Source organism: Rhinolophus ferrumequinum, chromosome X (assembly GCF_004115265.2).
Source record: "Rhinolophus ferrumequinum isolate MPI-CBG mRhiFer1 chromosome X, mRhiFer1_v1.p, whole genome shotgun sequence".
Classification (NCBI taxonomy): domain Eukaryota; kingdom Metazoa; phylum Chordata; class Mammalia; order Chiroptera; family Rhinolophidae; genus Rhinolophus; species Rhinolophus ferrumequinum.
In genome coordinates this window covers 95,509,632-95,536,295 of record NC_046284.1, presented here as the reverse complement: position 1 = coordinate 95,536,295, position 26,664 = coordinate 95,509,632, and the positions used below count along the sequence as shown (strand labels likewise).

Here is a 26,664-nt window from a genome sequence, read left to right as displayed (position 1 = left end):
TTTTTCAGGAGTAGAATATTAAAAGAATGAATCATCTTTACAACATTGATTTAAAAAGTATCTCATGTCAAAAATTCTCCTAAATGTGCTTTAGAGGATGAAATAGCTATTACCTTTCCCCTGATGATCAACAGAAGCGTTCCTTTTTGAAAATGGAGACACTGCCTGCTTCTTCGAATAGCTGTCCACCACAGATAAACATTACACTGTGCTATTGGGTGTGTTCGATGTGTAAATAGATTGTGGGAACACGAGAGACTGGTTTTTCAAGTTCTTGCTCCTAGCACTCCATGAGGGTCAAGTAGTCCAGCATTCTACAGTTTGTGTGTCTGACAGAAAAGTGAGCCTCCAAAAGTGATCTAACCATCAGATTGAGGTAAGAATAATGTGTTTGGAGGTCTTCAGTATGGCATCTGCTTTCTTGATTTTTGTATTTTTGTGTTTCTTGCGGGGTGGGGTTTGCTTGTCAGGAAATAACTCCTTCTACCATTTGATACGGGATTTTATAATAAAAGGAGAAAGAAGAATATATACAAAGGGGACATTCTGGCCATTGGCCTGGTGTATAAGTTTAATAGCTTGAGGAGGGAAATATACATATCTTCTTGTTATTAGTACTTAATTTAATCTACAAATTGAGATACTGCACTAGATCCCACTGAACAGTGAGTGTCTCCAGGAACAAGTGTATATCCTAGTGACATAAAGAAATCAAGTTCACAGTAGCAGTACTGTGTCACTTTGCCAAATCCTCCCACACCTCTGTGTATAAAATAAGAGTCCTTTTGCTCTAAATTTCTTTGATTTCTTAGAAAACTCAGATGTTTTATTTAGCTTTGTTGAAATAATTTTTGCATTCAGTCCTATTCTTGATATGGTTAAATATCCAGTATGGATATATATTTAGTAGAAGGAATTACTAACATCTGAAAACTCTGGAATAATTTCAACACGAATGTGATGTTTTTAATACCATGAGGAAATGAGATACTGACTATGAATATGCATATACACTAGAAAGATGCATCAAGTTTTTAAAATTTTCTCTTTAATATAGATTGGTTTAATTAGCAATGCCATCTTCCTCATTGAAGTAAAAAATGCTTTTGCAACATAATATATCAAAGTATATACTTGGAGTAAAAAGGTTTATCTATTTAAAGCATTCAAAATCATGACTAGAAAATATTACATATAGATGATAATGTTATTTTAAAATGCTACTTAAATTTAGCCTCCTTAAAATGTCTCTTAAGCACGGGAATTGAGTGTTTAATTGCACTTTGTAGTAAGTTGTTTACGTGTTGTTTAGACACCAGCTTAAACATAAGACTTATAATTTACACCCCAGTGACTTAAGTGCATGAAGACATTCAGTTGGATTCTGTGAAATCCTTAAAAAATGTATCCCTATGAGACGTGCACAAATATATCCCTATGAGATGTGTACCTGTGCTGTTCTCGGCTGGCGATGGGCGGCCACAGCAGTTGCAGGGCGACCTGGCCAACTGGCAGCAGACTCGGCACATGGCCACCACGGTCGTAGCTTTCTACAACAACCTAAACTGCTGGAGCTCACGCTGCTCATCTGCACGCCGAGCGCCATCCTGGACAGGGTGCGGTGAGACTAGACGGCCAGCATGCTCATGGCCATCTTGGCCTTCTGCACTGGTGTGAGTATTGTCCAGCAAAAGGAAGACCTGAAAACAGAAATTCTGGAATATATATGCGTGGTCAGATGTACTGGCCTTTTATACAGCTGACCAACTTTATTTAGCCTTTTTCCTATTCACTGGAGAATAGCTTACACTGGACTCTATGGTTTTCTGTGGGCCACCTTTCTTTGCTATATTCACAACAGAGTGGCAATGGCACATTAAAGTCAGCTTTCACCTTCCTTCATCTAAAGGATGCCAACACAATGGACAGGCCCCCTGAGAAATGAGATGTCAAGGACTCCCTGCGAATGACATTTTTCCCCCTTAAATGTGGTGGATTACTTGCCGAGAAAGGACTCTATTTAACCATTTATGTGCTCCGGTTGGAATAATTACTATTCTGTAGACCCACTTGTTTCTTAATTATCAATAAGTACTTTAAATTTTATCCAAACCTTTTTTTTCCCCCATTCTAGGCTGAAAGTATTACTTCTCTAGTATTTTCACTTCTTTAGTACTTTGGTTAATACCAATAACAGTGCCCAAATGAGCTTCACTACATTACTTTTGTGATGAAAGAATAGTATTTACATTTTGTATAATAGTAATTGGGGAAACAGCTTGTTTATACTGTCAAGGGGAAAACTTATTCATAAAAGTATGATAGTATTTATTAAATAATGTATTACTTCTACTGTAGACCGTATATAGCATGTATTCTCTGAATTTTTGCAAAAAATACACTTTCAATGTCAAAAAATAGATCCCTACATCTCTGAGTGTGTATGTGTGTGTGTGTGACATTCCTGTCTATACACGTGCACACACACACACACATACACATATATTTACATATGAGCAACTAATAACTGAGAAAAAGATCAGGGAAAATGTGAGAAAAATATCTTTTTGTTGTCAAATCTATGTATTTATTATCTATGTATTTATAATTTTCTGAAATTCTCTGTCTGCCAGTCTAAATTTGGGAAATAGATGTCAGTTTCTTCAGGTTTGTAAAACCTTCTGATAGGTTTAGGGAATTAAATAATAAAGTAATTTCTGCCTCTTTGTGTCCCAGAGGCACATTTAGTATTTTTGTAAGCGCTACTTTCTTATTTAGGATGTTAAGGAAAGCAAAAGGAAATGCAACTCTAATATGTGAAATGAACAGTTTGTTTTACCAAAGTTCTATTATACAATGGCATATGTTATGACTATTTTGCCAGCATATTTAAACACTTAGCTAATCATCTTTAATACTTTCTATTTGGAATTTACTTGTAGCTATGTTTTTCTACATCCCATATGTTGCTTGTGTATGTGCTATCGCTCAGACATTGACCCACCCACACACATTCACACATTTTGAATGATTGCACAAGATTCTTTAACTTCTCTCCAAGTTGGTTACATTCTTGGCTCTTTCTGTGGGTAGTGTCGTCATTTCCTTTGACCTCTCTCCCCTTACCATGTTTTCTCTACATCTTCCATCATTCCTAGCCCACGGACTTCTGATTCTACTGAAGATAACGGTAATAAAGCAGATGGTCCCATTGCTTCCATCACTTGTGTAGTTAGCTATTGTAGTGGAGACCTTAAGTTCTGGAAGTCAGGCAGAATTCTTAGAGGTACAAAATCTGATAAATATATATTGTACTATCGTATTTCCCTGAAAATAAGACCTAGCCGGACCATCAGCTCTAATGCATCTTTTGGAGTAAAAATTAATATAAGACCCGGTCTTATATTACATTATATAAGTCCTGGTATTATATTATATTATATTATATTATATTATATTATATTACCCAGCCTTATTATAAAACCGGGTCTTATATTAATTTTTGCTCCAAAAGACGCATTAGAGCTGATAGTCTGGCTAAGTCTTATTTTCGGGGAAACATGGCAGGACAGGAAATTCACTCGATCTGATTTCCATCTCAGCAAAAACACATCTCTAAGAGGTAGTTAACAAAATCTGCCCCGACTGTCGTACTATCCACTTTCTCTCTCTTAAAATCCCACTTTCTTTAAATTCCCCTGTGATGTGACATCTACCTTCCACTTTATTGACACTAATTCCAAGAGTTACTTGTGGTGGTATTAGGGAATCTCATTATATTCATTCCTTTATTTATCCATTCAGTAAGTGTATATTTAATGACAGCTATACATCAGGTACTGCTAGGCACTGAAGTTACAGTGGGAAATACTAAGGTCTGCCTTTATGTACCTCCAGTCAAGTTAGGAAAGATGTTAATTTTTAATTTACCCAAATAATTCAATTATGAGAAGTACTACGGAGGATACTTTTTGAAATCCTCATTCTATTTGACGTCTTTGTTTTATGTGACATTCTTGAACTTTCTCCTTCCTTGTTATCCCTGACTCTATATTATCTGTTCAACTGCTTCTCTACCATTTTTCTTATTCTCCTCCTCCTCTCTTCCCTAAGTGTTGGTTTCCCTCAAAGGTTTAGCATTTGACCCATAATCTATTACTTCTTTGCTTTGTGACTTCTCATCAACCCAGTTTTAATCACCTCTAAGTGAATGCGTCCAAGATATCAATTTCCAGATCTTTCCATCTACTATATATTTTCCCACTTGTATGTTCAACTGTCATCTAATATTCATCGTGTTTGTAGCGAAACTCACTATCTTTTATGTCAAACCACTTCCTCTTTCATCCATGTTTCTGCTGATGGCATTGATGACCGCCTGGTTTCTTACATCTGAAACCTGGAAGTCAAATTTGCTTCTAACGTTGCTCTCAATATCCAAACCACTACCAAGTCCTTTGATTTCTTTCATGATAATATGTCTGGCATCAGTCCTTCTCCATGTCCCTGTTGTTATTTTTTCTTTTATTCTCTATTTTCTCATCCTCTCTTCCCTCAGTCTGAGAGCTACGTAGGATTCAAAGTCTTGGCCAGACTCCATTATGAAGTCCTTACCTCATGGATATCTTTTTCTAAACCTTGGGAACAGAATCATGAGAGTGGTGGAAAAAGCACAGGATGTTGGTAGCCAAAGACCCAGGTTTAAGTTCTGACTCTCCCACTTCCTGCCTCCTATGCGCTTCATCTCTCTGTGAAACTCAGTTTCCTCAATTTGTCCTCTCTTACACAGCGCTCACAAGGAAGAAATATGTAAGATCATGGAAGTGAAATCATTTTAAATTGTGAAGCTCTATATATATAGTAAAATAATATTTGTTAATAGAGGAGTAACTCAGGAGCAGGAAGCAAGGCCCTGGAGCTCAACTACTGAGGCATATAGTGCAGGGGTTAAGAGCATAGACTCTGCAGCCAGAGTACCTGACTTTTGAATCCTGGCTTTGCTACTTACCAGCTGTGTAAAATTGGGACCATTCAGTTAGCTTTTCTGTTCTGAGTTTCATCATCCGTAAAATGGGAGTAATAGTTTGCACTCGTAGGGGGTGTAGAATTCAAAGGGCTCATAGATGTAAAATATTTAAAAACAGTTATAAGTGTGGAAGTGGTGGTGGGGGCTAATGGGGCTAATGGGGCAGCATGTGGGTACAAGGTGGGAGCGAACTATTAGAACTGAGTCACCAGGTGAGGATCAGATGCATAAAGGATGGAAACACAGAGCTGCACATTGTACATCTCTACCTGGCTTAATCCCTCATGATGCAGATCAAAAATGATTCTGCCATCTGGGGCAGAACTGAGCAAATGCACAACAAGGAGGCATGAACATTCTAAGCAACCTTTTGGGGCTCAAGGGTAAGCGTAAGGGTCTTTCAGACACATTTTTGTGTGTGTGTGAAAGAAAAGAGAATGGTGAACAGTTTGCCCTTTAGAGGCATGAAATATGTCAGTATGTTATGGGATCAAAATGTCGGTATCCAAATGTCTACATGTTAAGAAAGCAGACTTAAGCTATCCTCTGTATTCTAGAAATCTGTTTCTTGAAGAAGCACAGGGTTATAGCATTTTGGAGTCCAAGGGACCTGAGAAATTCTGTTGCTCTGAATTCATAGGATCATTGCCCCCCTGTGCATTTTTACTAACACACAGTAGCAGCTCATTTTGGATGAGGGGTTTTCTTTTTTCCATGTTAAGAAAGGACAAATAATAATACTTAGAATATTCCAGGGGTTGTTGTAAATGCTTTAAATTATTTAACTAATTGAATCTTTACAAGAACGTCATAAGATAGAGACATCATTATTATACCCTTTACATAAGAATGAAATTTGGATCATAGAGATTGTGCATGGTTAATGGGTAATTGAGCCAGGTTTCAAACCCAGGCAGCACAACACCACAGCTCATATTCTCAACCATTGAACCCTATCAGCTTAGCGCCTCTAACGTCAGGTTAGGTGGGCAGGTTCTGGAGTGCCGGGCAGCTGTTAAATGTTGCAGCTCCAGTTTTCCTTGACAACTGCTATTAACTGTTTGATAGTTTTTCACAATATGTAAAAATTACTTAAATAAGATTTATGTTAAGTATTCCAATATCTATGCACGACGAGTCTGATTTTTCTCAGTCAGGATTCTGTACGTGAGCATCAAAGGTCTCAAATGGATGCTCTCCATTTCCTAGACATATACTATACTGTAAATTGGCAGCTACTTTTCACTGTATTTAATTGTTGCTTCTGGCCATGGGGATACTCTCTTGAATGCATGCTAGTTTCCATCTTTGTTTTTGCTAACATTTCAAAGGTTCAGGGCTCAATATTTGGAGTTGCTGTTTTATTTCTATTTTCTGTTTTAAGTTGTTGTTCATTTAAAGGTTCTCTTACCTTAGGGATTTTATTTTTTTTACTTTCTATAAGTATTATCAGCTACAAAATAATTAATAGGCTTTTACTTCATTTTCTTCTTCACTGCATAAAAATATTAAAATCAGACTTATCTTCAGTGAACCGATTAATAACCGTATTCATTTCCAAATAGACATAGTACCATTTGTTAAAGTTTGTTAAAGTTTAATTTAGCAGTTTCCAGTCCTTGTAACAGTTGACTTATCCAGGCTAATTTGATTTAATCTTTCTAACTAATGCCAGGAAACACTCTGTTCCTACATTAAGAACATGTCCAGTCCATTTAAGGACCTGTGGTTCATATAAATAGACTTCAAGTGGCATTTTCATTTTGGTGGTGTACAGTCAGAAAATATTTCCAAGAGAGTGTCAGAGATTTTTTTAAAAAGGAATAATAAAGCAACTCTAAGATATATTTCATGTTAAAGCGAGTAAAATCCTCAATATAACTTTAAAATAATTTAATATTGATAATGTCTTCCAAGAGTATAAGTAGTAGATTTTACCAGAAAATATAGTTGAGATGGAGTGGGAGGGGTGGGGTGTGTGTGTGTGTAGAGGAACTGTTCTTGGAACGAAGCCATCAAATAATGATGTTCCAGAGTTTAAAAATAGACTTTAAATTTAAACACACTTTTATCTGGATTATAAAACGAAAGTTCAGCCACAGCCCACTTGGTAAACACAGACCAAGAGAGATCATATCGAACACTTATTTAATTCAGGTGTCAGAGAGTATAGACAAATCCATTAATATATTCTCCCAGGAACTATGTATAGACAGGAACAGTTTTTAGTCTCCTGGCATGAAAGCACGTTAAAATTAGTATATGATTAAAATTTTTGAAATTCATTTCATTTAAATCAAGCAATATGATATCAAGGATGAGTTTTAAAATAAAGCAGTAAGGGCCTAATGCAAAATAAGCATTTTTTTCCAACTTTCAGCCAATAATGAAATATCTAAAGATGTCTGTGCCTACAGACAAATGTATAATTAAGTTGCATATCTTGACTATAAACTAGATAATGTATTGAAACACATTTTGTGACAAAGAATCACTGCCCTCCAATTGAGAGGCTAGCACAGGGAAAATAACTACTAGGAAGTCCAGTAGTTACCGGAGGGGGCGGAACTGGGGTGTTCTCTTTGCATTAGCCATGATCAAGACGGAAGAATTTCACCTGCTTCAAACCATTCACAGCTACAAAATAATTTAATAGGCTTTTACTGATTTTGTTGGCTCTTACTGAGTTTGTGCTCCAAACGCAGGAAGGATAGTTCTAAATCACTTATACACAGTAAACCAAATAACTATTGATTTTCTCTCAAGTGAATTCCTCTTTGACTCTCGTTATTCTTGTACAGTTATATGTTTGGCTTTATACAATAGGATATAATCAAATATTAGCCCTGCTCAGGTCTACAGAGTAGGTTCCTGAACAATGAAGATAAAATCCTGTGGTAATATTTGATTGATTATATTGGAAAATACTTGAACTTGGGCCAGCAAACATGAAATGTAGGTCAAATATTGCCACCAATAATAATAGTAACTGCTCATATCTTGTGAGAATTTACTATGACCCAAGTGCTTCCTGTGTAACCAAAATTCCACAGCTGACAAATTTCAGAGCCTGGATTTGAACCAGAGTCCCTGCTCTGTGCCAAGGTTAGCTTGGTCAAGTTAAGTAACTTCTCACAGTATCTCTCTGGGACATTTTTTTTCTTGCTGCCCGCTTTTCTACCTTTCTCCCTGGTTCACAGGTTCACCCAATCTGTGCTGGTATCTGCAAAGCTGCTGCAGATGTGACCCTGTCCCCAGTGTCTCACTGGTTGGCATCCTTTCCATAACCTTCTGACAAGGGCACCTTGTCTGTGGACCCCTCATCATTACTCTTAGGACTACTGGCCTCCTCAGCACTTCCCATTCCCTAGACCACTGCCAACAGCCCCTTCCCCAGCTGAGCTCCTCAGGCTATGCTATGCCTTCAGGTGTTAAGTAGCATCTGGCCCTTCCTGACCTCATTTTCCTCTACCTGTTCCACACCCCGACCACTGTTGGAGCTTTTATTTCTTTTCTCAGTCAGGGGAAGCTGCTCCCATGTCATATTCTACATCCCCTCTACACTGTCTTGTAATAAAATTATGTTGAGACCTCCAAGCTTTATTCTTGGTAGAGAGAACACTTAGTTCGAGGAACATTAAAAGAAAAAGAAAACATATCGAGGATTACCTCACAGTGTTGTTTCCCAAACTATCTGGTAAACAACTGGTTTCTTTGTGTTTAAATTTCCAAACCACCTCAAACTAATGCATTGCAGAATGTACTGTACAATGAGACGAGTCCACTCACTGATTACATTCTTTTGTCATGTCGATGTCAAATTCCTATAAAAGTTGTAAAATCCTTTCAGTTTTGTACATGTCTTGTCTCAGGACAGTAACTAACGGTTTGTGGGCCAGCATCATTCCATGAACTACATTTGGAGTAACATTGCCGTACAGACCACCTTTCTCGGGAACAAAAGGATCTGATTGACTGCAGTCCATCTTTCATTTTTCAGGTGTGCCTATATGTCCATCTTTGTACAGTACTTTGGTACATACAAAGGTACACACTCAAAAGCAGGAGTGCTGGGCATTGATATAAGATTGACTGAGACAAAATTGTGTGTGTATGTAGTTTTCTGCAAATGAATGCCCCCCCATAATAAAAAAGCTGCATTACTAAAAATGGCCCTATGGCTCCAACTCTGCCATTTGTTCTTCCAAACATTTACAATGTCCATTATTTATAAATGTGTGTTTGGGGAGTTAAAAACAATCTACTTTTTACCAAAAATGGAAATAAATGCAATTATTGCAAACATTTAAATACATGTAAATATATACCTGTTTGTTATGTTATATGTTACATATTGTTATATATGTATATAATACATATTACATAGTAGCAAGCTCAAAGCATTGATGTGAGGGTTGAATGAATTAATATATGTAAACCAAGACCTTAGAACAGTGTTTGGCATTTGTATGTGTTATGTGAGTGTTTACTGTCATTATTGCCATGAGTCATAAGGAAAAGTACGTAAGGCAAGTATAATAATGGAGCAGGAAATATACAGTCCAATATAAAATATAATACAGCATGGATAATAAGAACAGGTATGATTGATAATGACTTGGATAACATAAAGTACATAATGACTTGTTTTTGGTTTTGCATTTGATGTCTCAGGAATTCCATCACTTTACATGGAAAAGGGGTAGGTGACAGGGGCTATGCTAGGCATTTTGCATTAGCAGTTCCTTTTGATCCTCCCCCAAACCCTATGAGGTGGGTATTATTATCTCTGCTTTAAATAAGAAGAAACTGAGGTTCAGAGAGGTTAAGTAGCTCAGCTTCTTTAACACAGTAAGTGGCTGGGATTAGAGCTCTAATCTAATTGGAGAACATTTTTGCCCTGGGATTGGCCTGACAACAGTCTCTCGGGTCTGAACTTCAGGGCCACAGATCCTGTAGGAATTCTTGAATGGACTTCGAGTGGTTTGTGAACCTTTTCTAGGGTACACAGTTTTCATTATCTTCTCTATAGGGGTAGAGAAACACAGCCCAGATAGTATTAAGAAACTTTACACCAGTGTGTTCTCATACTTCAGGGTGCATACAAATCACTGGAGGCTCTTGTTAAAATTTAGGTTCAAGTTTAGTAGGTCTGGGGTGGAATCAGACCTACTATCATCGGTTTTGATTCTAGGAATACTAACATTGGACCTCAATTAAGTGAAATGTTATCTGTTCTATAAAACTCCATTCTTTTTTTGTTTTCAGATTCATCTCTTTTTTTTAATTAAAGTTTATTGGAGTGACAATTGTTAGCAAAATTACATAGATTTCAGGTGTACAATTTTGTATTACATCATCTATAAATCCCACTGTGTGTTCACCACCCGGAGTCAGTTCTCCTTCCATCACCATATATTTGATCCCCTTTACCCTCATTTCCCACCCCCCACCACCCTTACCCTCTGGTAACCACTAAACTATTGTCTGTGTCTATGAGTTTTTGTTTCTCATTTGTTTGTCTTGTTCTTTTGTTTTCAGTTTTATATACCACATATCAGTGAAATCATATGGTTCTCTACCTTTTCTCTCTGACTTATTTCGCTTAGCATTATAATCTCAAGATCCATCCATGTTGTCACAAATGTTCCTATATCATCTTACCGCCGAATAGTATTCCATTGTGTATATACACCACAACTTCTTTATCCATTCATCTATCGAAGGACATTTTGGTTGTTTCCATGTCTTGGCCACCGTAAACAAAGCTGCAATGCACAGTGGAACACACGTGTCTTTATGTGTAGATGTTTTCAGATTTTTTTGGTAGATACCCAGGACAGGGATTGCTGGGTCATATGGTAATTCTATTCGTAATTTTTTGAGGAACCTCCACACTGCCTTCCATAACGGCTGCACCAGTCTGCATTCCCACCAGCGGTGTATGAGGGTTCCTTTTTCTCCACAGCCTCTCCAACACTTGTTACTATTTGTCTTGTTGATGATAGCCATTCTAACCCGGGTGAGGTGATATCTCATTGTGGTAAAACTCCGTTCTTCTCATTAGTAGATCTGTGTTAAAAAAATAAAATAAAAAGAAAGAAAGAAAAGAAAAACTGCATTTAATCATATTACAATATTTTGAATTTTGTCAATAAAATATATGTATACATTTGTTTTCTCTATTGTTATATAAGTATCTACAGAATAGCCATGATTTTGCGTTTTGTAACAAAAAGCCTAAAATATTTACTGGCTGGCCCTTAATAAAAAGCGTTTGTCAACCCCCTAGTGTAGATCATGGTGAAAGACGACCTTCGAGGAGCATAAATGTTGCTTATCTTACTCTCCACAGTTCCTTGCTGCATTTGTCAGACATGACATCACCAAGCAGACTGAAAGGAATATTAATTATGTAGGAGGAGCAGCAAGGCTGGCTGTATTTATGGATAATGCCCCCTCTAAAAGAGAGATCTGGGAAGGTGACAGTCAATTTCAAGTGTAGTTTAAAACTAGATCTTCCTGGGCTTACAAACTGAGCTTCCACAAAGGATCTAGTGTCTTCTCAGCTAGGTCATGCCAGTAAGACTTTGGAAGACATTTGCAATCCATTTAGAGAGCTTAATTAATTGGGGTTGTATGGCAGTTAGCCAAACTTCTGGGTAGAGTATTGCATCTTCTTACATCAGCCTTCAAACTACTTAACATTTAAGGTATTTGTTCAGGCAAGAGCTATGTTACCACACATTTCGTATGTCTGAAGACATTTCTCCTTACTTTCCAACACTTTGACTCTTTTGAAAAGGACTTCTTTGAGCTTACTTTAACTCTTGTGAAAAGGATCTAAACTACACTCATGTTAGAACATACATGATTCTTCAAAATTCTCCAGGCTTCAAGTGGTCTCCTGCATTATAACCTCTACTGTAGAGCTTCCTCTCAGATATCCATCTTGAACTATTTTTTCCTTTGGTCTTGGTCAATGACAGCTTTAGATTTCTTAACTAATGGCTGATTTTCAGGCGAGAGGTCTGACAATTAAGTTCGCAAACTTGTTGCAACGATGTTGCTAACCGTTTTTTTGACATCAGAAGGATTGTTCATTATGAATTTGTACCAACTGGACAAATAGTTAATCAAGTTTACTATTTGGAAGTGCTGAAAAGGCTGTGTGAAAAAGTTAGACGACCTGAACTTTTCGCCAACAATTCATGGCTCTTGCATAATAACAATGCACCAGCTCACACGGCACTGTCTGTGAGGGAGGTTTTAGCCAGTAAACAAGTAATTGTACTGGAACACCCTCCCTCCTCACCTGATCTGGCCCCCAATGACTTCTTTCTTTACTCGAAGATAAAGGAAATATTGAAAGGAAGACATTTTGATGACATTCAGGACATCAAGGGTAATACGACGACAGCTCTGATGGCCATTCCACAAAAAGAGTTCCAAAATTGCTTTAAAAGGTGGACTAGGCACTGGCGTCGGTGCATAGCTTCCCCAGGGGAGTACTTTGAAGGTGACCATAGTGATGTTGAGCAATGAGGTATGTAACACTTTCGCTAGGGTGAGTTCGCAAACTTAATTGGCTGACCTCGTACATCTATTTAAACACGTATTAATTGCATTGCATTAGCTGCATATGCATTTAAAAGCATAGAAATCTTCCGATTTTCAACTAACAGTGTAGCTTAGATATTTTCATGTCAGTACATATTTTTAAATATCTCATTTTATGGCACCATGGTATTGCTGTAACTTCAGGCTGTTTCAAAATTTTCACCTTTGATAATTATGCTGCAATGAATATCTATATATTATCCTCACGTATACACACAGATATTAACTTTTTTGTTAGATTCTTACAAGTGGTCAAAACATGCATATCTTAATTTTAAAAACTTAATTGAGTTATGATTGTCATATAAAAAGCTGTCATATTTAACATATACAACTTAGTGAGTTCGGAGGCAAGTGTACACCTATGAAGCAGTCACCTCGATCAATACCATAACATCCATCACCTCTAAAATGTTCCTCCTTATCATATGATCTCACTTATTTGTGGATTCTAAAGAAAAGAATAAGTGAATGAACTAATCAGAAACAGTTTGGGAGACAATGAGGAAAAACTGAGGGTTGCTAGATGGGCGGGGGGGGCGGGTGGGGGGGAGGGTGAGGGGATTGGAGGGCAGTCGGTGACCACAGGATGGCCACGGGCTTGAAAATTAATCTGGGGAACGTAATTTGGTGGTTACCAGAGGGTAAGGGGGTTTGGGGGTGGGAGATGAGGGTAAGGGGGATCAAATATATGGTGATGGAAGGGGAACTGACTCTGGGTGGTGAACACATAGTGTAATTTATGGATGATGTGATACAGAATTGCACACCTGAAATCTATGTAATTTTACTAACAATTGTCACCCCAATAAATTAAAAATAAAAAAAAATAAATAAATAAAAAATAAAATGTTCCTCCTGCCTTATGTATTTACTTACAAGGACACTTAGCAAAATGTTAAGTATACAGCCCACTATTGTTAACTATGATTACCATGCTATATAGTAGATCTCTAGGACTTACTCATCTAGCATAACTGAAACTTTGTACCCTTTGGCCAATTTTGAAAGACTCAACACATCCTCTAAAAAGGGTGCTAAGAATTATAAAGGCTCTGAAATTTTATGCTAATTGAAAGGTAACCGGTAGGCTTGTCATAGTTTTATGTGTGGTGGTTGAAGACATGCTACTCCTCGGTCAGATGCCGTGGCCTTTTACTCACAGCACGGCAAGTCTCATGAGTTTCATGCTTGCATTGGTTCCCTTTGCCCCCAAGGGCATAGGTCGAAATTGTGTATCAGTGCATTTGTGTAACAGCTGAGGAATCCTGAACTTAGGGAACCCAAACTTTTTACAGAGGTTATAAGCAAATCTGTCCTCTGTCCTGGAGAGAGACTTTTACTTTATTAAACAAATCGTAAGCAAATCTGCCCTTTCCTCCAGAGAGAGACACTGTGTCTTTCAATGCTAGTCACTAAACAAACATCCTTGGAAGATGCATAGATACGAAAGAGACCCATGGAGAATTCTCTCAACTAAGGGTTGAACTTATTTCCACTTTCACCAATGGGGCATGAGCATGCCCATTTCCATACACACTCACCAAACCCTGGATGATAAGGACTTTTTTTTTTTTACATTTTCATAATCTAATGGGAAATCTAAGACATTTTCTCCTTGCAATTTATATTTACATAACTGGTAGGCTAAGTGAGCATCTTTTCATGTTTACATCAATTGCCTTTTCTTATATTTTGCCCCTTATTTTAATGGTTTATTTTCTTGTAATTTGTAGGAGCTCTTTGTATTTTCTAATTATTAATCCTTTTCCTCCTTTATATGGAACAATCTTACTCTCCCAGCCTGTCTCATGTTTCTTTTAAATTTATTTGAAGTTGCTTCCTTTGTACAGATATTTTAAATTTATATATGGTCTATTCTGTGAAGCTGTTTGGGGGGAAATATAGAATTTTATAGGTCTTGGTAGTTAAAAAGCATTTAGGGGAACTACTAAATATGATACAAGTATATCTTCTAATATTTCTTTCAGATCTTTTTCTCTTGAATTTATTTAGGTTTTCTCCTAACCAATTTTTTAAAGATAGGTAAGTCTTTTTAAAAACCCCGAAATACATGACGCCAAGGTAAGAATCAATAATTTTTGAAGAGTGTGGCGTGAACACGGGGAAGCAAAAGAAAACAAGGAAGTATGCGACCATGAAGCAAATGCTTAGTCTCAGAGATCAGAGGCTTAAAGAAAAGGATAGGTTAAAACCTAAAAAGAAACAAAAGAAAGATCCCAGTGCACTCAAGGAAAGAGAAGTCCCCCAACACCCTTCCTGCTTATTCTTCCAGGATAACACACAGCTGGGCCCACCTTACCACCTCCTGGTTGATACCAACTTTATCAACTTTTCCATTAAAGCCAAACTAGACTTAGTTCAGTCAATGATGGACTGTCTGTATGCCAAGTGTGTCCCTTGTATAACTGTGTAATGGCTGAAATTGAGACACTGGGGTAAAAGTATAGAGTGGCTCTAAGCATTGCCAAGGATCCAAGATTTGAACGATTACCATGCACACACAAAGGAACCTATGCAGATGACTGCTTAGTACAGAGAGTAACTCAGCACAAGTGTTACACTGTGGCTACGGTTGACCGGGACCTTAAACGAAGAATCAGGAAAATCCCCGGAGTTCCCATCATGTACATATCTAACCATAGGTACAACATTGAGCGGATGCCAGATGATTGTGGAGCCCCTCGATTCTAATTCTTAAAAGACAAAATTCCTCTGCTTTCCTTCAACCAATTTTCTCTGTTGCCAGTTTATGAAACACGCTACAGCATGAATTATTATTCCACTCACCCATTTGCTCTGTTATGACTTGAATATGGTTAAAGACACTCACTTTTTTATGTTGTTTTGAAAATGATATTTTTGTATTATTTTAAAATTTGTTGCATCTTTTTATAAATCCAATGACTGCTCACACACACAAAAAAGAATCAATAATTTTAAGTATTCTTTTCCAAACTGAGGGTTCTGTGAGAATTCACAGTGAACACCAGAACATTAAAGACTCTGAGAAGTTCTGTAGAAGAAAAGATATTTTGTTTGGTTTCACTACATATATCCAAAATTTTGTTGGACTAATGAATGTTTAAAGATTCCATAGAGTATCTGTTAACAGCTTGTGGGCTACTGTTCCGTGGGGGCACTGAGAGGCAGTCAGATCTAATGGCTAGCAGCAGGGTCCCTGAAACCAGAGTGCTCTGAATTACAAAACCGGTGACTTTGGGCATCGTAATTAACATCTCTGTGCCTCAATTTTCTCATCTCCACGATGGAAGTATTACAGTTTATTTTGTGATGGGTCATAAGGATTCGTTGAGTCATGTAAGTGTGGGTTGTTATTGTGGTAGAACATTTTGAGGATGCTCCTCACAGAGTTTCACTATAAAGCTGATAGTATTGTTACTTGACCTTTGCATTATTGTTCAGAGAATCCATCCCATGGTGGAATATAAAAAAAATTCAACTACTGCACCCCCATGGCATGTGCCACACAGAGCTGCCCGTGTTAGAAGAAACTTCTCTATTGAAAAGCAGTGCCGGGGCGGCCCGGTGGCTCAGGCGGTTGGAGCTCCATGCTCCTAACTCCGAAGGCTGCCGGTTCGATTCCCACATGGGCCAGTGGGCTCTCAACCACAAGGCTGCCGGTTCGATTCCTCAACTCCCACAAGGGATGGTGGGCTCCAACCCCTGCAACTAAGATTGAACACGGCACCTTGAGCTGAGCTGCCTCCCGGATGGCTCAGTTGGTTGGAGCGCAGGCTCTCAACCACAAGGTTGTCGGTTGGATTCCTTGAGTCCCGCAAGGGATGGTGGGCTGCGCCCCCTGCAACTAGCAACGGCAACTGGACCTGGAGCTGAGCTGCGCCCTCCACAACTAAGACTGAAAGGACAACAACTTGAAGCTGAACAGCACCCTCCACAACTAAGATTGAAAGGACAACAACTTGACTTGGAAAAAAAGTCCTGAAAGTACACACTGCTCCCCAATAAAGTCCTGTTCCCCTTTCCCAATAAATTCTTAAAAAAAAAAAAAGAAAAGAAAAGCAGTGCCTGCAGTTCCATAGCATCTGCCCTTGAGTCTTTCAGCTTGGGGTTTAGAGTGCAAGAACTATTTATTTCTCTCCCTACAGCATCTTCTACTCTCTGGTAGTTCTCACCTTTTGGCAGTCCTTGCCTGCTCATCTATTTGAAAGGCATTCCCAAGAGAATTTTGCATACTCTGTTTAGCTTGTATTCTAAGCATCCCTCTGAGTGTACTGAAAATCTCCCTAACTGTTTTGTTGTCACACAGTAACAGGCAAAGAGCAAATTAATTTTATTCTTACTAATTTCATGCTAAGAACACTTCCAGAAATGTTCCATTTTTAAAGCTGCATTTCAAGTACCCCTTAATGAGATATATTTAGATATACCCTTTTCTTTGATTAAAATATCAACCCTATTATTTTTAAATGTCTATTACTCAAAATAGATGCTTTTTAAAAGTCTTGCATCTCTGTGGGATGCTATGAAATTTTTTTTTTAAGATTGTGTTGGGGAAGGGGAACAGGACTTTTTTGGGGAACAGTGTGTACTTCCAGGACTTTTTTCCAAGTCAAGTTGTTGTCCTTTCAGTCTTAGGGAGGGCACAGCTCAGCTCCAGGTCCACTTGCCATTGTTAGTTGTTGGGGGGAGGGCAGAGCCCACCATCCCTTGCAGGAGTCGAATTGGCAACCTTGTGGTTGAGAGCTGGCTCTCCAACCAACTGAGCCATCTGGGAGCTCAGCCGCTCAAGGTGCCGTGTTCAATCTTAATTGCAGGGAGCGGAGCCCACCATCCGTTGTGGGAGTCAAGGAGTTGAACCGGCAACCTTGTGGTTGAGAGCCCATTGGCTTGTGTGGGAATCGAACCAGCAGCCTTCGGCGTTAGGAGCATGGAACTCCAACCTCCTGAGCCACCAGGCCGGGCCGCTATGAAAATTTTTGATTATAGTATCTTTTGTGATGCTGAGCAGTTAGTGAACTGTCCAAAGCTATCCATGCCAAAAAAAAAGCACAATACATACAAACTATCTTGTCATCTTTTTTTTGCAGTTACTATTTTATTCATATTTTTGGTCCTTTTTTTCTTAAAGAAATCCCTTTAACATTTCTTCTAATACTGGTTTGGTGGTCATGAACTCCTTTAGGTTTTTCTTATCTGGGATCATTATAATGTTGTTTTTTTTAATTTATTTATTTCAGTTATACAAAGCAAGGTAATTGCTAGACATTTAAACCCCTCATAAAGTGATAACCCACCCCCCAAGCTACTACCCCTCTGACATCTTATATAGTTGTTACAATACCATCAACTATCTTCCCTATGTTGTACTTCGCATCCCATGACTATATCGTGTTTCCCAAAAAATAAGACCTAACCGGAAAATAAGCCCTAGCATGATTTTTCAGGATGACATCCCCTGAACGTAAGCCCTAATGCGTCTTTGTAGAAAAAAGTAATATAAGTCCCGGTCTTATTTTGGGGGAAATACCATATATACCTATATATTTAGTTATAGTTGACTTTCAATATTATTCTACTTCAGCTCTTCAGGTGTACAGTGCATTGGTCAGGCATCTACGCAGTCTATGACGTGATCCCCCTGATAAGTCCAGTGCCCATCTGGCACCTTACATGATCTTTACAACATTGTTGATTATATTCCCCATCCTGTATTAACTATCAATTTGTATATCTTAATGCCTTCACCTTTTTACCCTGCCCCCAATCCCATTTCCATCTATCACCCTGATAGATCTAGTACTTGTCTGGCACCATGCCTAGTTATTACAGTGTTATTGACTATATTCCTTACGCTATACCCTATATCCCCATGACTACTGTGTAACAACAAATTTGTACTTCTTAATCCCTTCCCCTTTCACCCATCCTTACCCCCCCTCCCATCTTAAAGAAGTCCCTCTAAGATTCCTTGTAATGCTGGTTTGGTGGTGATGAATTCCTGCAGCTTTTTCTTGTCTGGGAAGCTCCTTACCTGTCCTTCAATTCTAAATGACAGCCTTGCTGGGTAGAGCAATCTTGGTTGTATGTCATTGCTTTTCACCACTTGGAATATTTTCTGCCACTCCCTTCTTGCCTGCAAAGTGTCTGTTGAGAAATCAGCTAACAGTCTCATGGGGCTCCCGTGTAGTTAACTGCATTTCTCTTGCTGCTGTTAAGATTCTCTCTTTGTATTTAACCTTTGGCATTTTAATTATGATGTGTCTTGGTGTGTGCTTCTTTGGGTTCATCTTGTTTGGGACTCTCTGTGCTTCCTGGGCTTGTATGTCCATTTCCTTCACCAGGTTAAGGAAGTTCTTTGTCATTATTTCTTCAAATAGGTTTTCAATTCCTTGCTCTCTCTTCTCCTTCTGGTACCCCTATAATGTGAATATTGGTATGCTTCATATTGTTCCAGAGGCCCCTTAAACTCTCCTCAATTTTTTGGATTCTTTTTTCTTTTTGCTGTTCTGATTAGGTGTTTTCTGCTACCTTATCTTCTACATCGCTGGTTGTATCCTCTGCTTCATCTAATCTACTGTCGATTCCCTGTAATATATTCTTTGTTTCCATTATTGTATCCTTTATTTCTAACTGGTTCTTTTTTATGGTTTTCATCTCCATTTTTATGCTTCCTATCTCTATGTTGAAGTTCTCCCTGAGATCATTGAGCATTCTTATAACCAGTGTTTGGAACTCTGTGCCTGATAGATGGCTTATCTCTGTTTCACTTAGTTCTTTTTCTGGAGCTTTGGTCTGTTCTTTTATTTGGGACATGTTTCTATGTCTCCCCATTTTGAATGCCTCCCTGCATTTGTTTCTATGTAATAGGTAGGGATGCTATGTCTTCTGGTCTTAGTAGAGTGGCCTTATGTAGTAGATGTGCTGTGGGGTTCAGTGGCACAGTCTTTCTGGTCACCTGAGCCACGCACTCCAGGTATGTCCCTTGTGTGGGTTGTGTGTACCTTCCTCTTGTAGTTGAGCCTTGGTTGATAATTGCACATCAATGTGAGGGACTGAACCTTGGGCTCACTGGTCGTGAAGAATGGCCATGACTACAGTGGAAGAGTTGTGGTGCAGGGGCCAACCCTATGGAGCAGGACCTGCCTCAGCAGGACTCTGGTGCCTGCCCAATCCGCCCCTTGGGTGTGTCGTACTTGAAGACGATGCTCCAGCTTGTTTTGGCCACTGGGGGGCGCCAGCCCCAGAACCACGTTGGAGGGGATCCACTGTAGGTCTACTTCAGCCACAGCCCATGTCCCACCCGGGCTACCCAGTGGGAACCAGAAGAAATCCACAGATGGCTGCCATCCGTGCTGTGCTTGGAAATGCCTTAAAAGGCCAAGCTGTGAACCAATGCCAGCTGCCTCTAGTGCAGGCTTAGGGCTGCTCAGCCAGAGGTATGGGACACGCTTAAGCCAGATGCTGCTTGTCTGAGTTCCAAGAATCTTTGAGAGACCCTAGGAAAGTCTGTAGCTTAAGCCAAGGCAGGTGGTCTGTATGAAAAGGCCACTGAAGCAGCCTCAGTGTGCCCAAAAGTTGGGCGGGGCGGGGTCTCCAATCACCAGGACGTGGCGAACGAACAACAGAGACTCAGAAAGGGTGGCTGTGTTCGCACGCCGGGAAGGAGGAGGGCTCAACAGAAACAATGGCCTCCGCTAGCTTCCCCCATCCAGGAGAAAGCTGCCTCTGCAGCCCCCATCCCAAGCCAGACAACTCAGTTCTCCCCCTGTATGTCCCTGCCGCCTCTCCAGCTGCTGCCCCAGTGCTGGATCTCAGAGTGAGTGATTCTGTTGGTGGGTAAGTCAGCGTGAGATCCCTTTAAAAGGAGTGCCTGTGAGTGCAGCTGCACTGTCTCAGTCACGATCTGCGCGGTCTTCACAGCCAGAAATTATGGGGAATTCTCTCCCTGACACTGGAACCCTGGGCTGGGGTCTCTCACTCTTTTTGGGGATGGGGGGGGACCTCCACAGCCAAAATAGCCCTCCCAGTCCTTAATGGTCACATGCAGGTGTGGGACCAGCCTGTTCTGCCTCTGTGACCTTCCTATCAGTCTGGAGGTGGCTTCTTCTGCAAGTCCTGAGTGAAAGGCTTCAGTTCAGCTTGATTTTAGGTGATTCTCACTAATGTTTTTCTTGTAGATTAGTTGTAATTTTGATGTGGTTGTGAGAGAAGGTAAACACCGCGATTACCTACTGTGCCATCTTGGTTGTCTCCCTCCATTATGTCTTGTAATCTTTTTAAATAATTTAGCTCAGTTCAGCAAGGTTCCTGGCCAAAGAGTGAAAAATCCACATCTGCAGTGTTTAAGGAGAAATATCTGTTTAAGTGAAGGTATTAAAGAATAAAATAAAAATGAATTTCTTCCTTCCAATCTTACTAGTGTTTTCATTGGGCCCATTTTAGTAAAAGAATGAGAATTGACTCTAGATAAAATGTACTCATTATTTTTACTCATTTGTTTCACTTGATTAAAGTGTATAGTGGGTAAGGGATTCTTTAGGAGGTTCCTATGAAGTAGCTGAAAAGAGCCATCAAAAAATGGTACATATTTAGGTGATTTTATCACAACCTGGATGCTGGTCCTCCGAAGGCTCAGAAATTTGATTTGGTCGGCATACAGAGAACAGATAAAGACACAGGTTCAAACTAAACCAAACATAGAGGGTGCCACTGGCAGAACCTAGACATCCACTCGCTGAAGGGAGAGCTTTATGGGAAACCAACTTACAATCAGAAATATCCAGGAAGAAGTGAAATTCAAGCAAGAGGAAATAGTTGTATGATTTGAGTTGTTAGTGTCATGAAAAGTTGCCAGACTGAGGCCTCATCGCCGAAGTGGAAGATGTCCTATAGAGAATAAACAGGTTATTTTCATTCTGAGGCCTGAGTGCTGCTTCTTTGGTTAGAGACTGGATGGGCACCATCGACATCTCGCTCCTTAGATTTCCTTTACCTATGCCCAGGTTCTCTGTCTCCTCTTTACCCTGTGTTTCTCTAGGAGGACTATATTGTCATCAATTCGAGTCCATCTTATGAAAGTATAATCACAGTCCAGTCCTGCTTCCTGGAGGAAACATTCTGATTTTCTTGATAAAGTTTTGGATACTTCTAATCTCCTTGGCCACTCATTTACATATCTGCTCTAGCAGTTCTGGTACAGATGAGCAAAATCATTTAAGGCTAATTTTGTTAATTAAACTCTCACAGGGTAATTTTATTTCTCTTATATCCTTGCTTGATTTCCTGTCTTCTCTGTCCCCTTCATTTGCTACCACCATGGTGTTACTACCCTCCCTTTGTTCTCCTCACAGGGCAGACCCTTGGATTTTTAGAGGCTGGACTTGCACTTACAGCCAAAGGCAAGGATGACCACAAGATTCAGGTCAAGCATTTTTGTAGCTATCAACCTCTTGAATAATTTCTAAATACAATTCTATAGAATAGTCAGGACATTCTAAATCTGACATTTCAAACATAAAATATGTCTTAAGTGAACCTGGGTGTAATGATTTACAGAGTTACCAAGTGGTTTTCCCATTTCAGCATGAAACCAGATGAGACACACAGGGGTGTTCTTTATCTGAGGAGACCACAGTTGACAGTGATGCAAAAACCAAACCCTTAACCTTTCTGAAGGGCCCCTTTTGTTCTTCACCTTGTTGCTTCCTGTTCATGTCAATCTTAGGGCTCTCGATCCTTGCTGCTTCTAGGACTTTGCAGATGGAGAAAAGGCCTGGAGTAAATCTGGAAAGTCTGGACAGACCAGGGCAGTTTTCTCAGAGGAGGCTGGCTCTTGGTCTGTAGGAAACAGTTCAGTTCTGAATCATTTCAGCAAAGTTCTCATTTGGTGTACAATGTATAGAGGAAATACATGGGGGCTTTGGAAAGTTAGAGAAGCTCTGGACAAGATCCTATCCTTTCAGATCTCCTGAGATTTTTAGGTTAAGCCTAACCTTATGGTTACTGGGAGACCCAAAGCAGCCTTTGAGTAAGTATCTAGTCATACTTGGAAACCTGGCTAGAGCCAAGCAAACCAAGTATAACTTACATATAGATTGTAGTTCACAGGCCTAGGAGGAAGATGAGGGACAGTGTTATGGGATGATGCCCAATCACAAAACCTGGTAGATCACTCTGAGAGTCATTGTTATTAAGGGGATATACAGAGAGAATTCAGGTACTGAGCCAAGGAAAGCATGTGCTCGAGTTAGGATGAGGGACAGGGCCTGGCGAACTTCTGATGTTGACAAGGGGGTAGTTTTAGAACATCTATTTTGCCCTATGTGCTACATTCCTAGAATAATTCACACCTGTGTACACCATGAGATATAAACACTTATCTTGAGAGTAAAATATTATTCAATACAGTTGAAGTTACTGTGTTCTCTTCTCTGATTGCATCTTTCTAAATTTCCCATGAATTCCTTATATTTATAATACAACTGTATGTGTTCCTAAATTAGATATAATGTTGCAACTTATTTCCTTCATATGTATGCTACCGTTATGCATGAATTTTTCTGTAACTTGAGTTTTTCATTCAACATGATGTTTCTGAGATATACGAAGCTCAGACAATTAAGTTTGTGAACTCATCCTAGAAAAAGTGCTACATGCCTCATTGCTGAATATCACTATGGTCACCTTTGAAGTACTCCCCTTGGGAAGCTATGCACCAATGCCAGTGCCTAGTCCACCCTTCAGAGCAATTTTGGAACTCTTTTTCTGGAATGGCCATCAGAGCTGTCGTGCTATTACCCTTGATGTCCTGAATGTCATCAAAATGTCTTCCTTTCAATATTTCCTTTATCTTCGGGTAAAGAAAAAAGTCATTGGGGGCCAGATCAGGTGAGTAGGGAGGGTGTTCCAATACAGTTATTTGTTTACTGGCTAAAAACTCCCTCACAGATAGTGCCGTATGAGCTGGTGCATTGTCGTGACGCAAGAACCATGAATTGTTGGTGAATAGTTCAGGTCAGCTAACTTTTTCACGCAGCCTTTTCAGCACTTCCAAATGGTAAACTTTGTTAACTGTTTGTGCAGTTTGTACAAATTCATAATGAATAATCTCTCTGATACCAGAAAAGGTTAGCAACATCGTACGCGAACCTAATTGTCAGACCTTGTATTCAGGTTGATACATGTAGCACTGGTTCATATTTGTTTTGCTAGCAGTGTTTTTTAATCGGTGGTCTTAGTTGTGGGGGGAGGAGGAGGGAGCCATTTGAGGGACCTTTCCTGTTGTGGACAGTCCAGACTGTGCACTTAGTGTCCCCAAGAGGTAAGCCAATTCACCCGTGGGTCAGCTGCAAGCATGGTAGAGGAAGCTAATTATAATGGAAGAAACTGAATTTTCAGAGAACCTGGAATCTACTAAATGTAAATAATATTTCGTGGTAATAAACACACAATATGGATATAATAAATAAATGCATGCTTACTGATTCAAATTTGTTTTTTTAGGTTAAGTATATGACTGTTTAAAAAATTAGACACTCTTACAAGTGTTGTTGGAAAAATGGCCTAATTAATTTTTCTCTCTTTTGTTTTCTCCACCTTCTCAGTAGTTTCTGGGTTCTGCTCCAGTGGATCTGATTCCTGTCCTGTAGCTTTCTGGAGGATTAACGTTGAGCATCATTAGTGAATCTCAGCTGCTACAGCTGCTACCTCTGTACACCACAGCAAAGGCTTTGGAGAGCTTTTTCAGTTAAAACAATAATGACTTTCTTGGAGTATAATCCCATTGGAGCCTGTTTTCTGTGTAGCCTGGAAGAATACCTAACTACCATTGGCAGCTCTTCAGAGACCTTATAAAAACCACTACATAAAACAACTGAGTGACTCTAGGTTGCTCAGGGAGACCTTCAGAATTGGGGATATCTATTCATCTAGAAGATTCAACCATTGTTACTCAGAGCTGCTGCTGAAATACCATGTCTAAGAATTCAGAGTTCATCAATCTGTCATTTTTATTAGATCATGAGAAGGAAATGATCCTGGGAGTCTTAAAGAGAGATGAATATTTGAAAAAAGTGGAGGACAAGAGAATAAGGTAATATTCATTTATCTTTTCTGCCCTCCTTGACCACTTTCTGTTTGTTTGAAGCAGTTTAAATCAGAAATGGGGCAACTGCAATCACATTGGAGAAAAATATTGGTCAGTGACTTCATGGGTTCTCAGCAGTAGCTCAAATATTAGAAAACGTCGTTGATGCTTTATTATTTAGCTAGATGGAAGGATGGAATTTAGCTAATAATAATGTTGATGAGAACTCCCGTTTGGTAATAATGTCATACCTAATAGCTAAGTGGAAGGACTTTTAGGTTTTAGTACTAGCTCTAGGATGTATTAATTGCATGACCTTGAGTAAGTTCCTCAACTTCTCTATGCCTTGGTTTCCTCATCAATATAAAATGGATAATAATAGTAGCCACTTCATACGGTTGTTGTAAGGATTAAGGAAGTTAATAAATGTGCAGTGCCTTGTACCTAAGTGCACAATAAATGTTACCTATTATTTATTTATAATGCCTTTCTCAGGTCAGTCTCACTGGGAATCTGCCTCCACCATAGCTGGGAGAATAAGGGAATCTGGAGAGTGAAAAGTACCCACTGTACCCCAGAAATCACCTGAATTTCATGAAATAAGTTTCTGTGTGAGGAGAGTTGAGTAATATGGGCATGATTGAGTTTCACATCAATTGTAGATAGGGTTGATATTTAGCTTGATCCCCACGTATGACCTCACCTATATTTTAGCCAGCATCCATTCTGATTGGTTGTATCTTCTATTCTGAATGGTCATAGCATCATTCTGATTGGTTGCTGCATCCATTGTGATTGGTTGCTGCCTGTAGTGTCCTGCTTGTTAAATATATTTGGATATTACATCTTACCCCTAAATAGAGGAGCAGAAATAAATGGAGTTGCCTCCTCAGTCACTGCCTATTGTGCAACATGTAGCTTTTGTGTCTTGTATGTTTCCCAAAACTTCAGTCAGCGGCTTATGCTTATTTTTCTTGAGGAGAAAACTTGTCATAAGATTGCCTTCACAATGTTGCAAAAATATTCAATGTATCTAAAGGAACTAAGGTCCTTAGAATTGGAAATACATTGAAATATTCTTGATTGATGCTTATTTCTTAGTTCAGAGCACAGAATTTTCATTTCTGTCATTCTGAAATATTCAACCAGTCTTAAAGAAACAAAGGCTGTGATTAAAATTATTGTATTTTTTCTATGCCTAAAATTCAGGTAACAACAAAATGCAGTTAATGATTTTAAAGAAATAAATGATATTTTTGGCGTTGGTATTCATGAAAAATGACGAAATTTTCTAATGTGCTGTAAAAAGTTCCATATTGTTTATGGGGGATGAGGTACTAACCAGTTGTTGATGACATTCTCAAAAGAATTAAAAATCACTCTCTTTAGGAAAAAACAATTTATTAACCAGAGCCAAAGTACAATGAATAAGCCTTTGTTCAGGATATTTGTTTGTCATTCTCAAAAACTTTAAATAATAATCTATTGTACCCTCTCTTCCTTTTTCTCTATTATTCTTCCCTTGTCTTCTTATTCTCTATAAAGAAATTTAGCCAAATAGTATAATATACAAAAGAGCCATCAAGGATACAGTTGTTAATTTTCTGGCTCTGTAAACTGTTTTGAGGATTTATGGGTTTTTTTCTGCACTGTTAGATGTTTTGTCTCATTTTGTTCTGAGCTAACCAAGATATGCGCCCAGGCCGGATGACTCAGGCTGTGCCACTCTTAACAGCTTTGTGTACTGAGAAGCCAGGCCAAAGTCAGTGGCAGGGTGTTTACAGTGCATGCTGTTGAATCATACACCCACGCTTGTTGACTGAAATCTTAGTTGCACCATGGAATCTTTGCGTCACCTTAAACAAGTTACTTAGATAAATCTAGTTTCCTCATTAGATAAAACAGAAATCATAGCATTAGCTACCTC

General features: G+C 39.1%; 1 protein-coding gene and 2 pseudogenes across 3 annotated transcripts in view; all 3 read left to right on the top strand.

Annotated features, from left to right (window-relative positions):
* Nucleotides 1–288: 288 nt before the first annotated feature.
* Nucleotides 289–26,664, top strand: part of SYTL5 (synaptotagmin like 5) — a 135,307-nt gene continuing 108,931 nt past the window's right edge. For all 3 annotated transcript variants that reach the window (XM_033106282.1, XM_033106106.1, XM_033106198.1), the window contains exons 1-2: nucleotides 289–376; nucleotides 24,256–24,743. In XM_033106282.1, the coding sequence (XP_032962173.1) occupies nucleotides 24,625–24,743 (119 nt within the window). In that variant the 5' untranslated portion in view covers nucleotides 289–376; nucleotides 24,256–24,624. The remainder of the gene's footprint in view (nucleotides 377–24,255; nucleotides 24,744–26,664) is intronic.
* LOC117017898 (mpv17-like protein) lies at nucleotides 1,438–1,945 on the top strand (annotated as a pseudogene).
* LOC117022347 (rRNA-processing protein FCF1 homolog) lies at nucleotides 14,778–15,447 on the top strand (annotated as a pseudogene).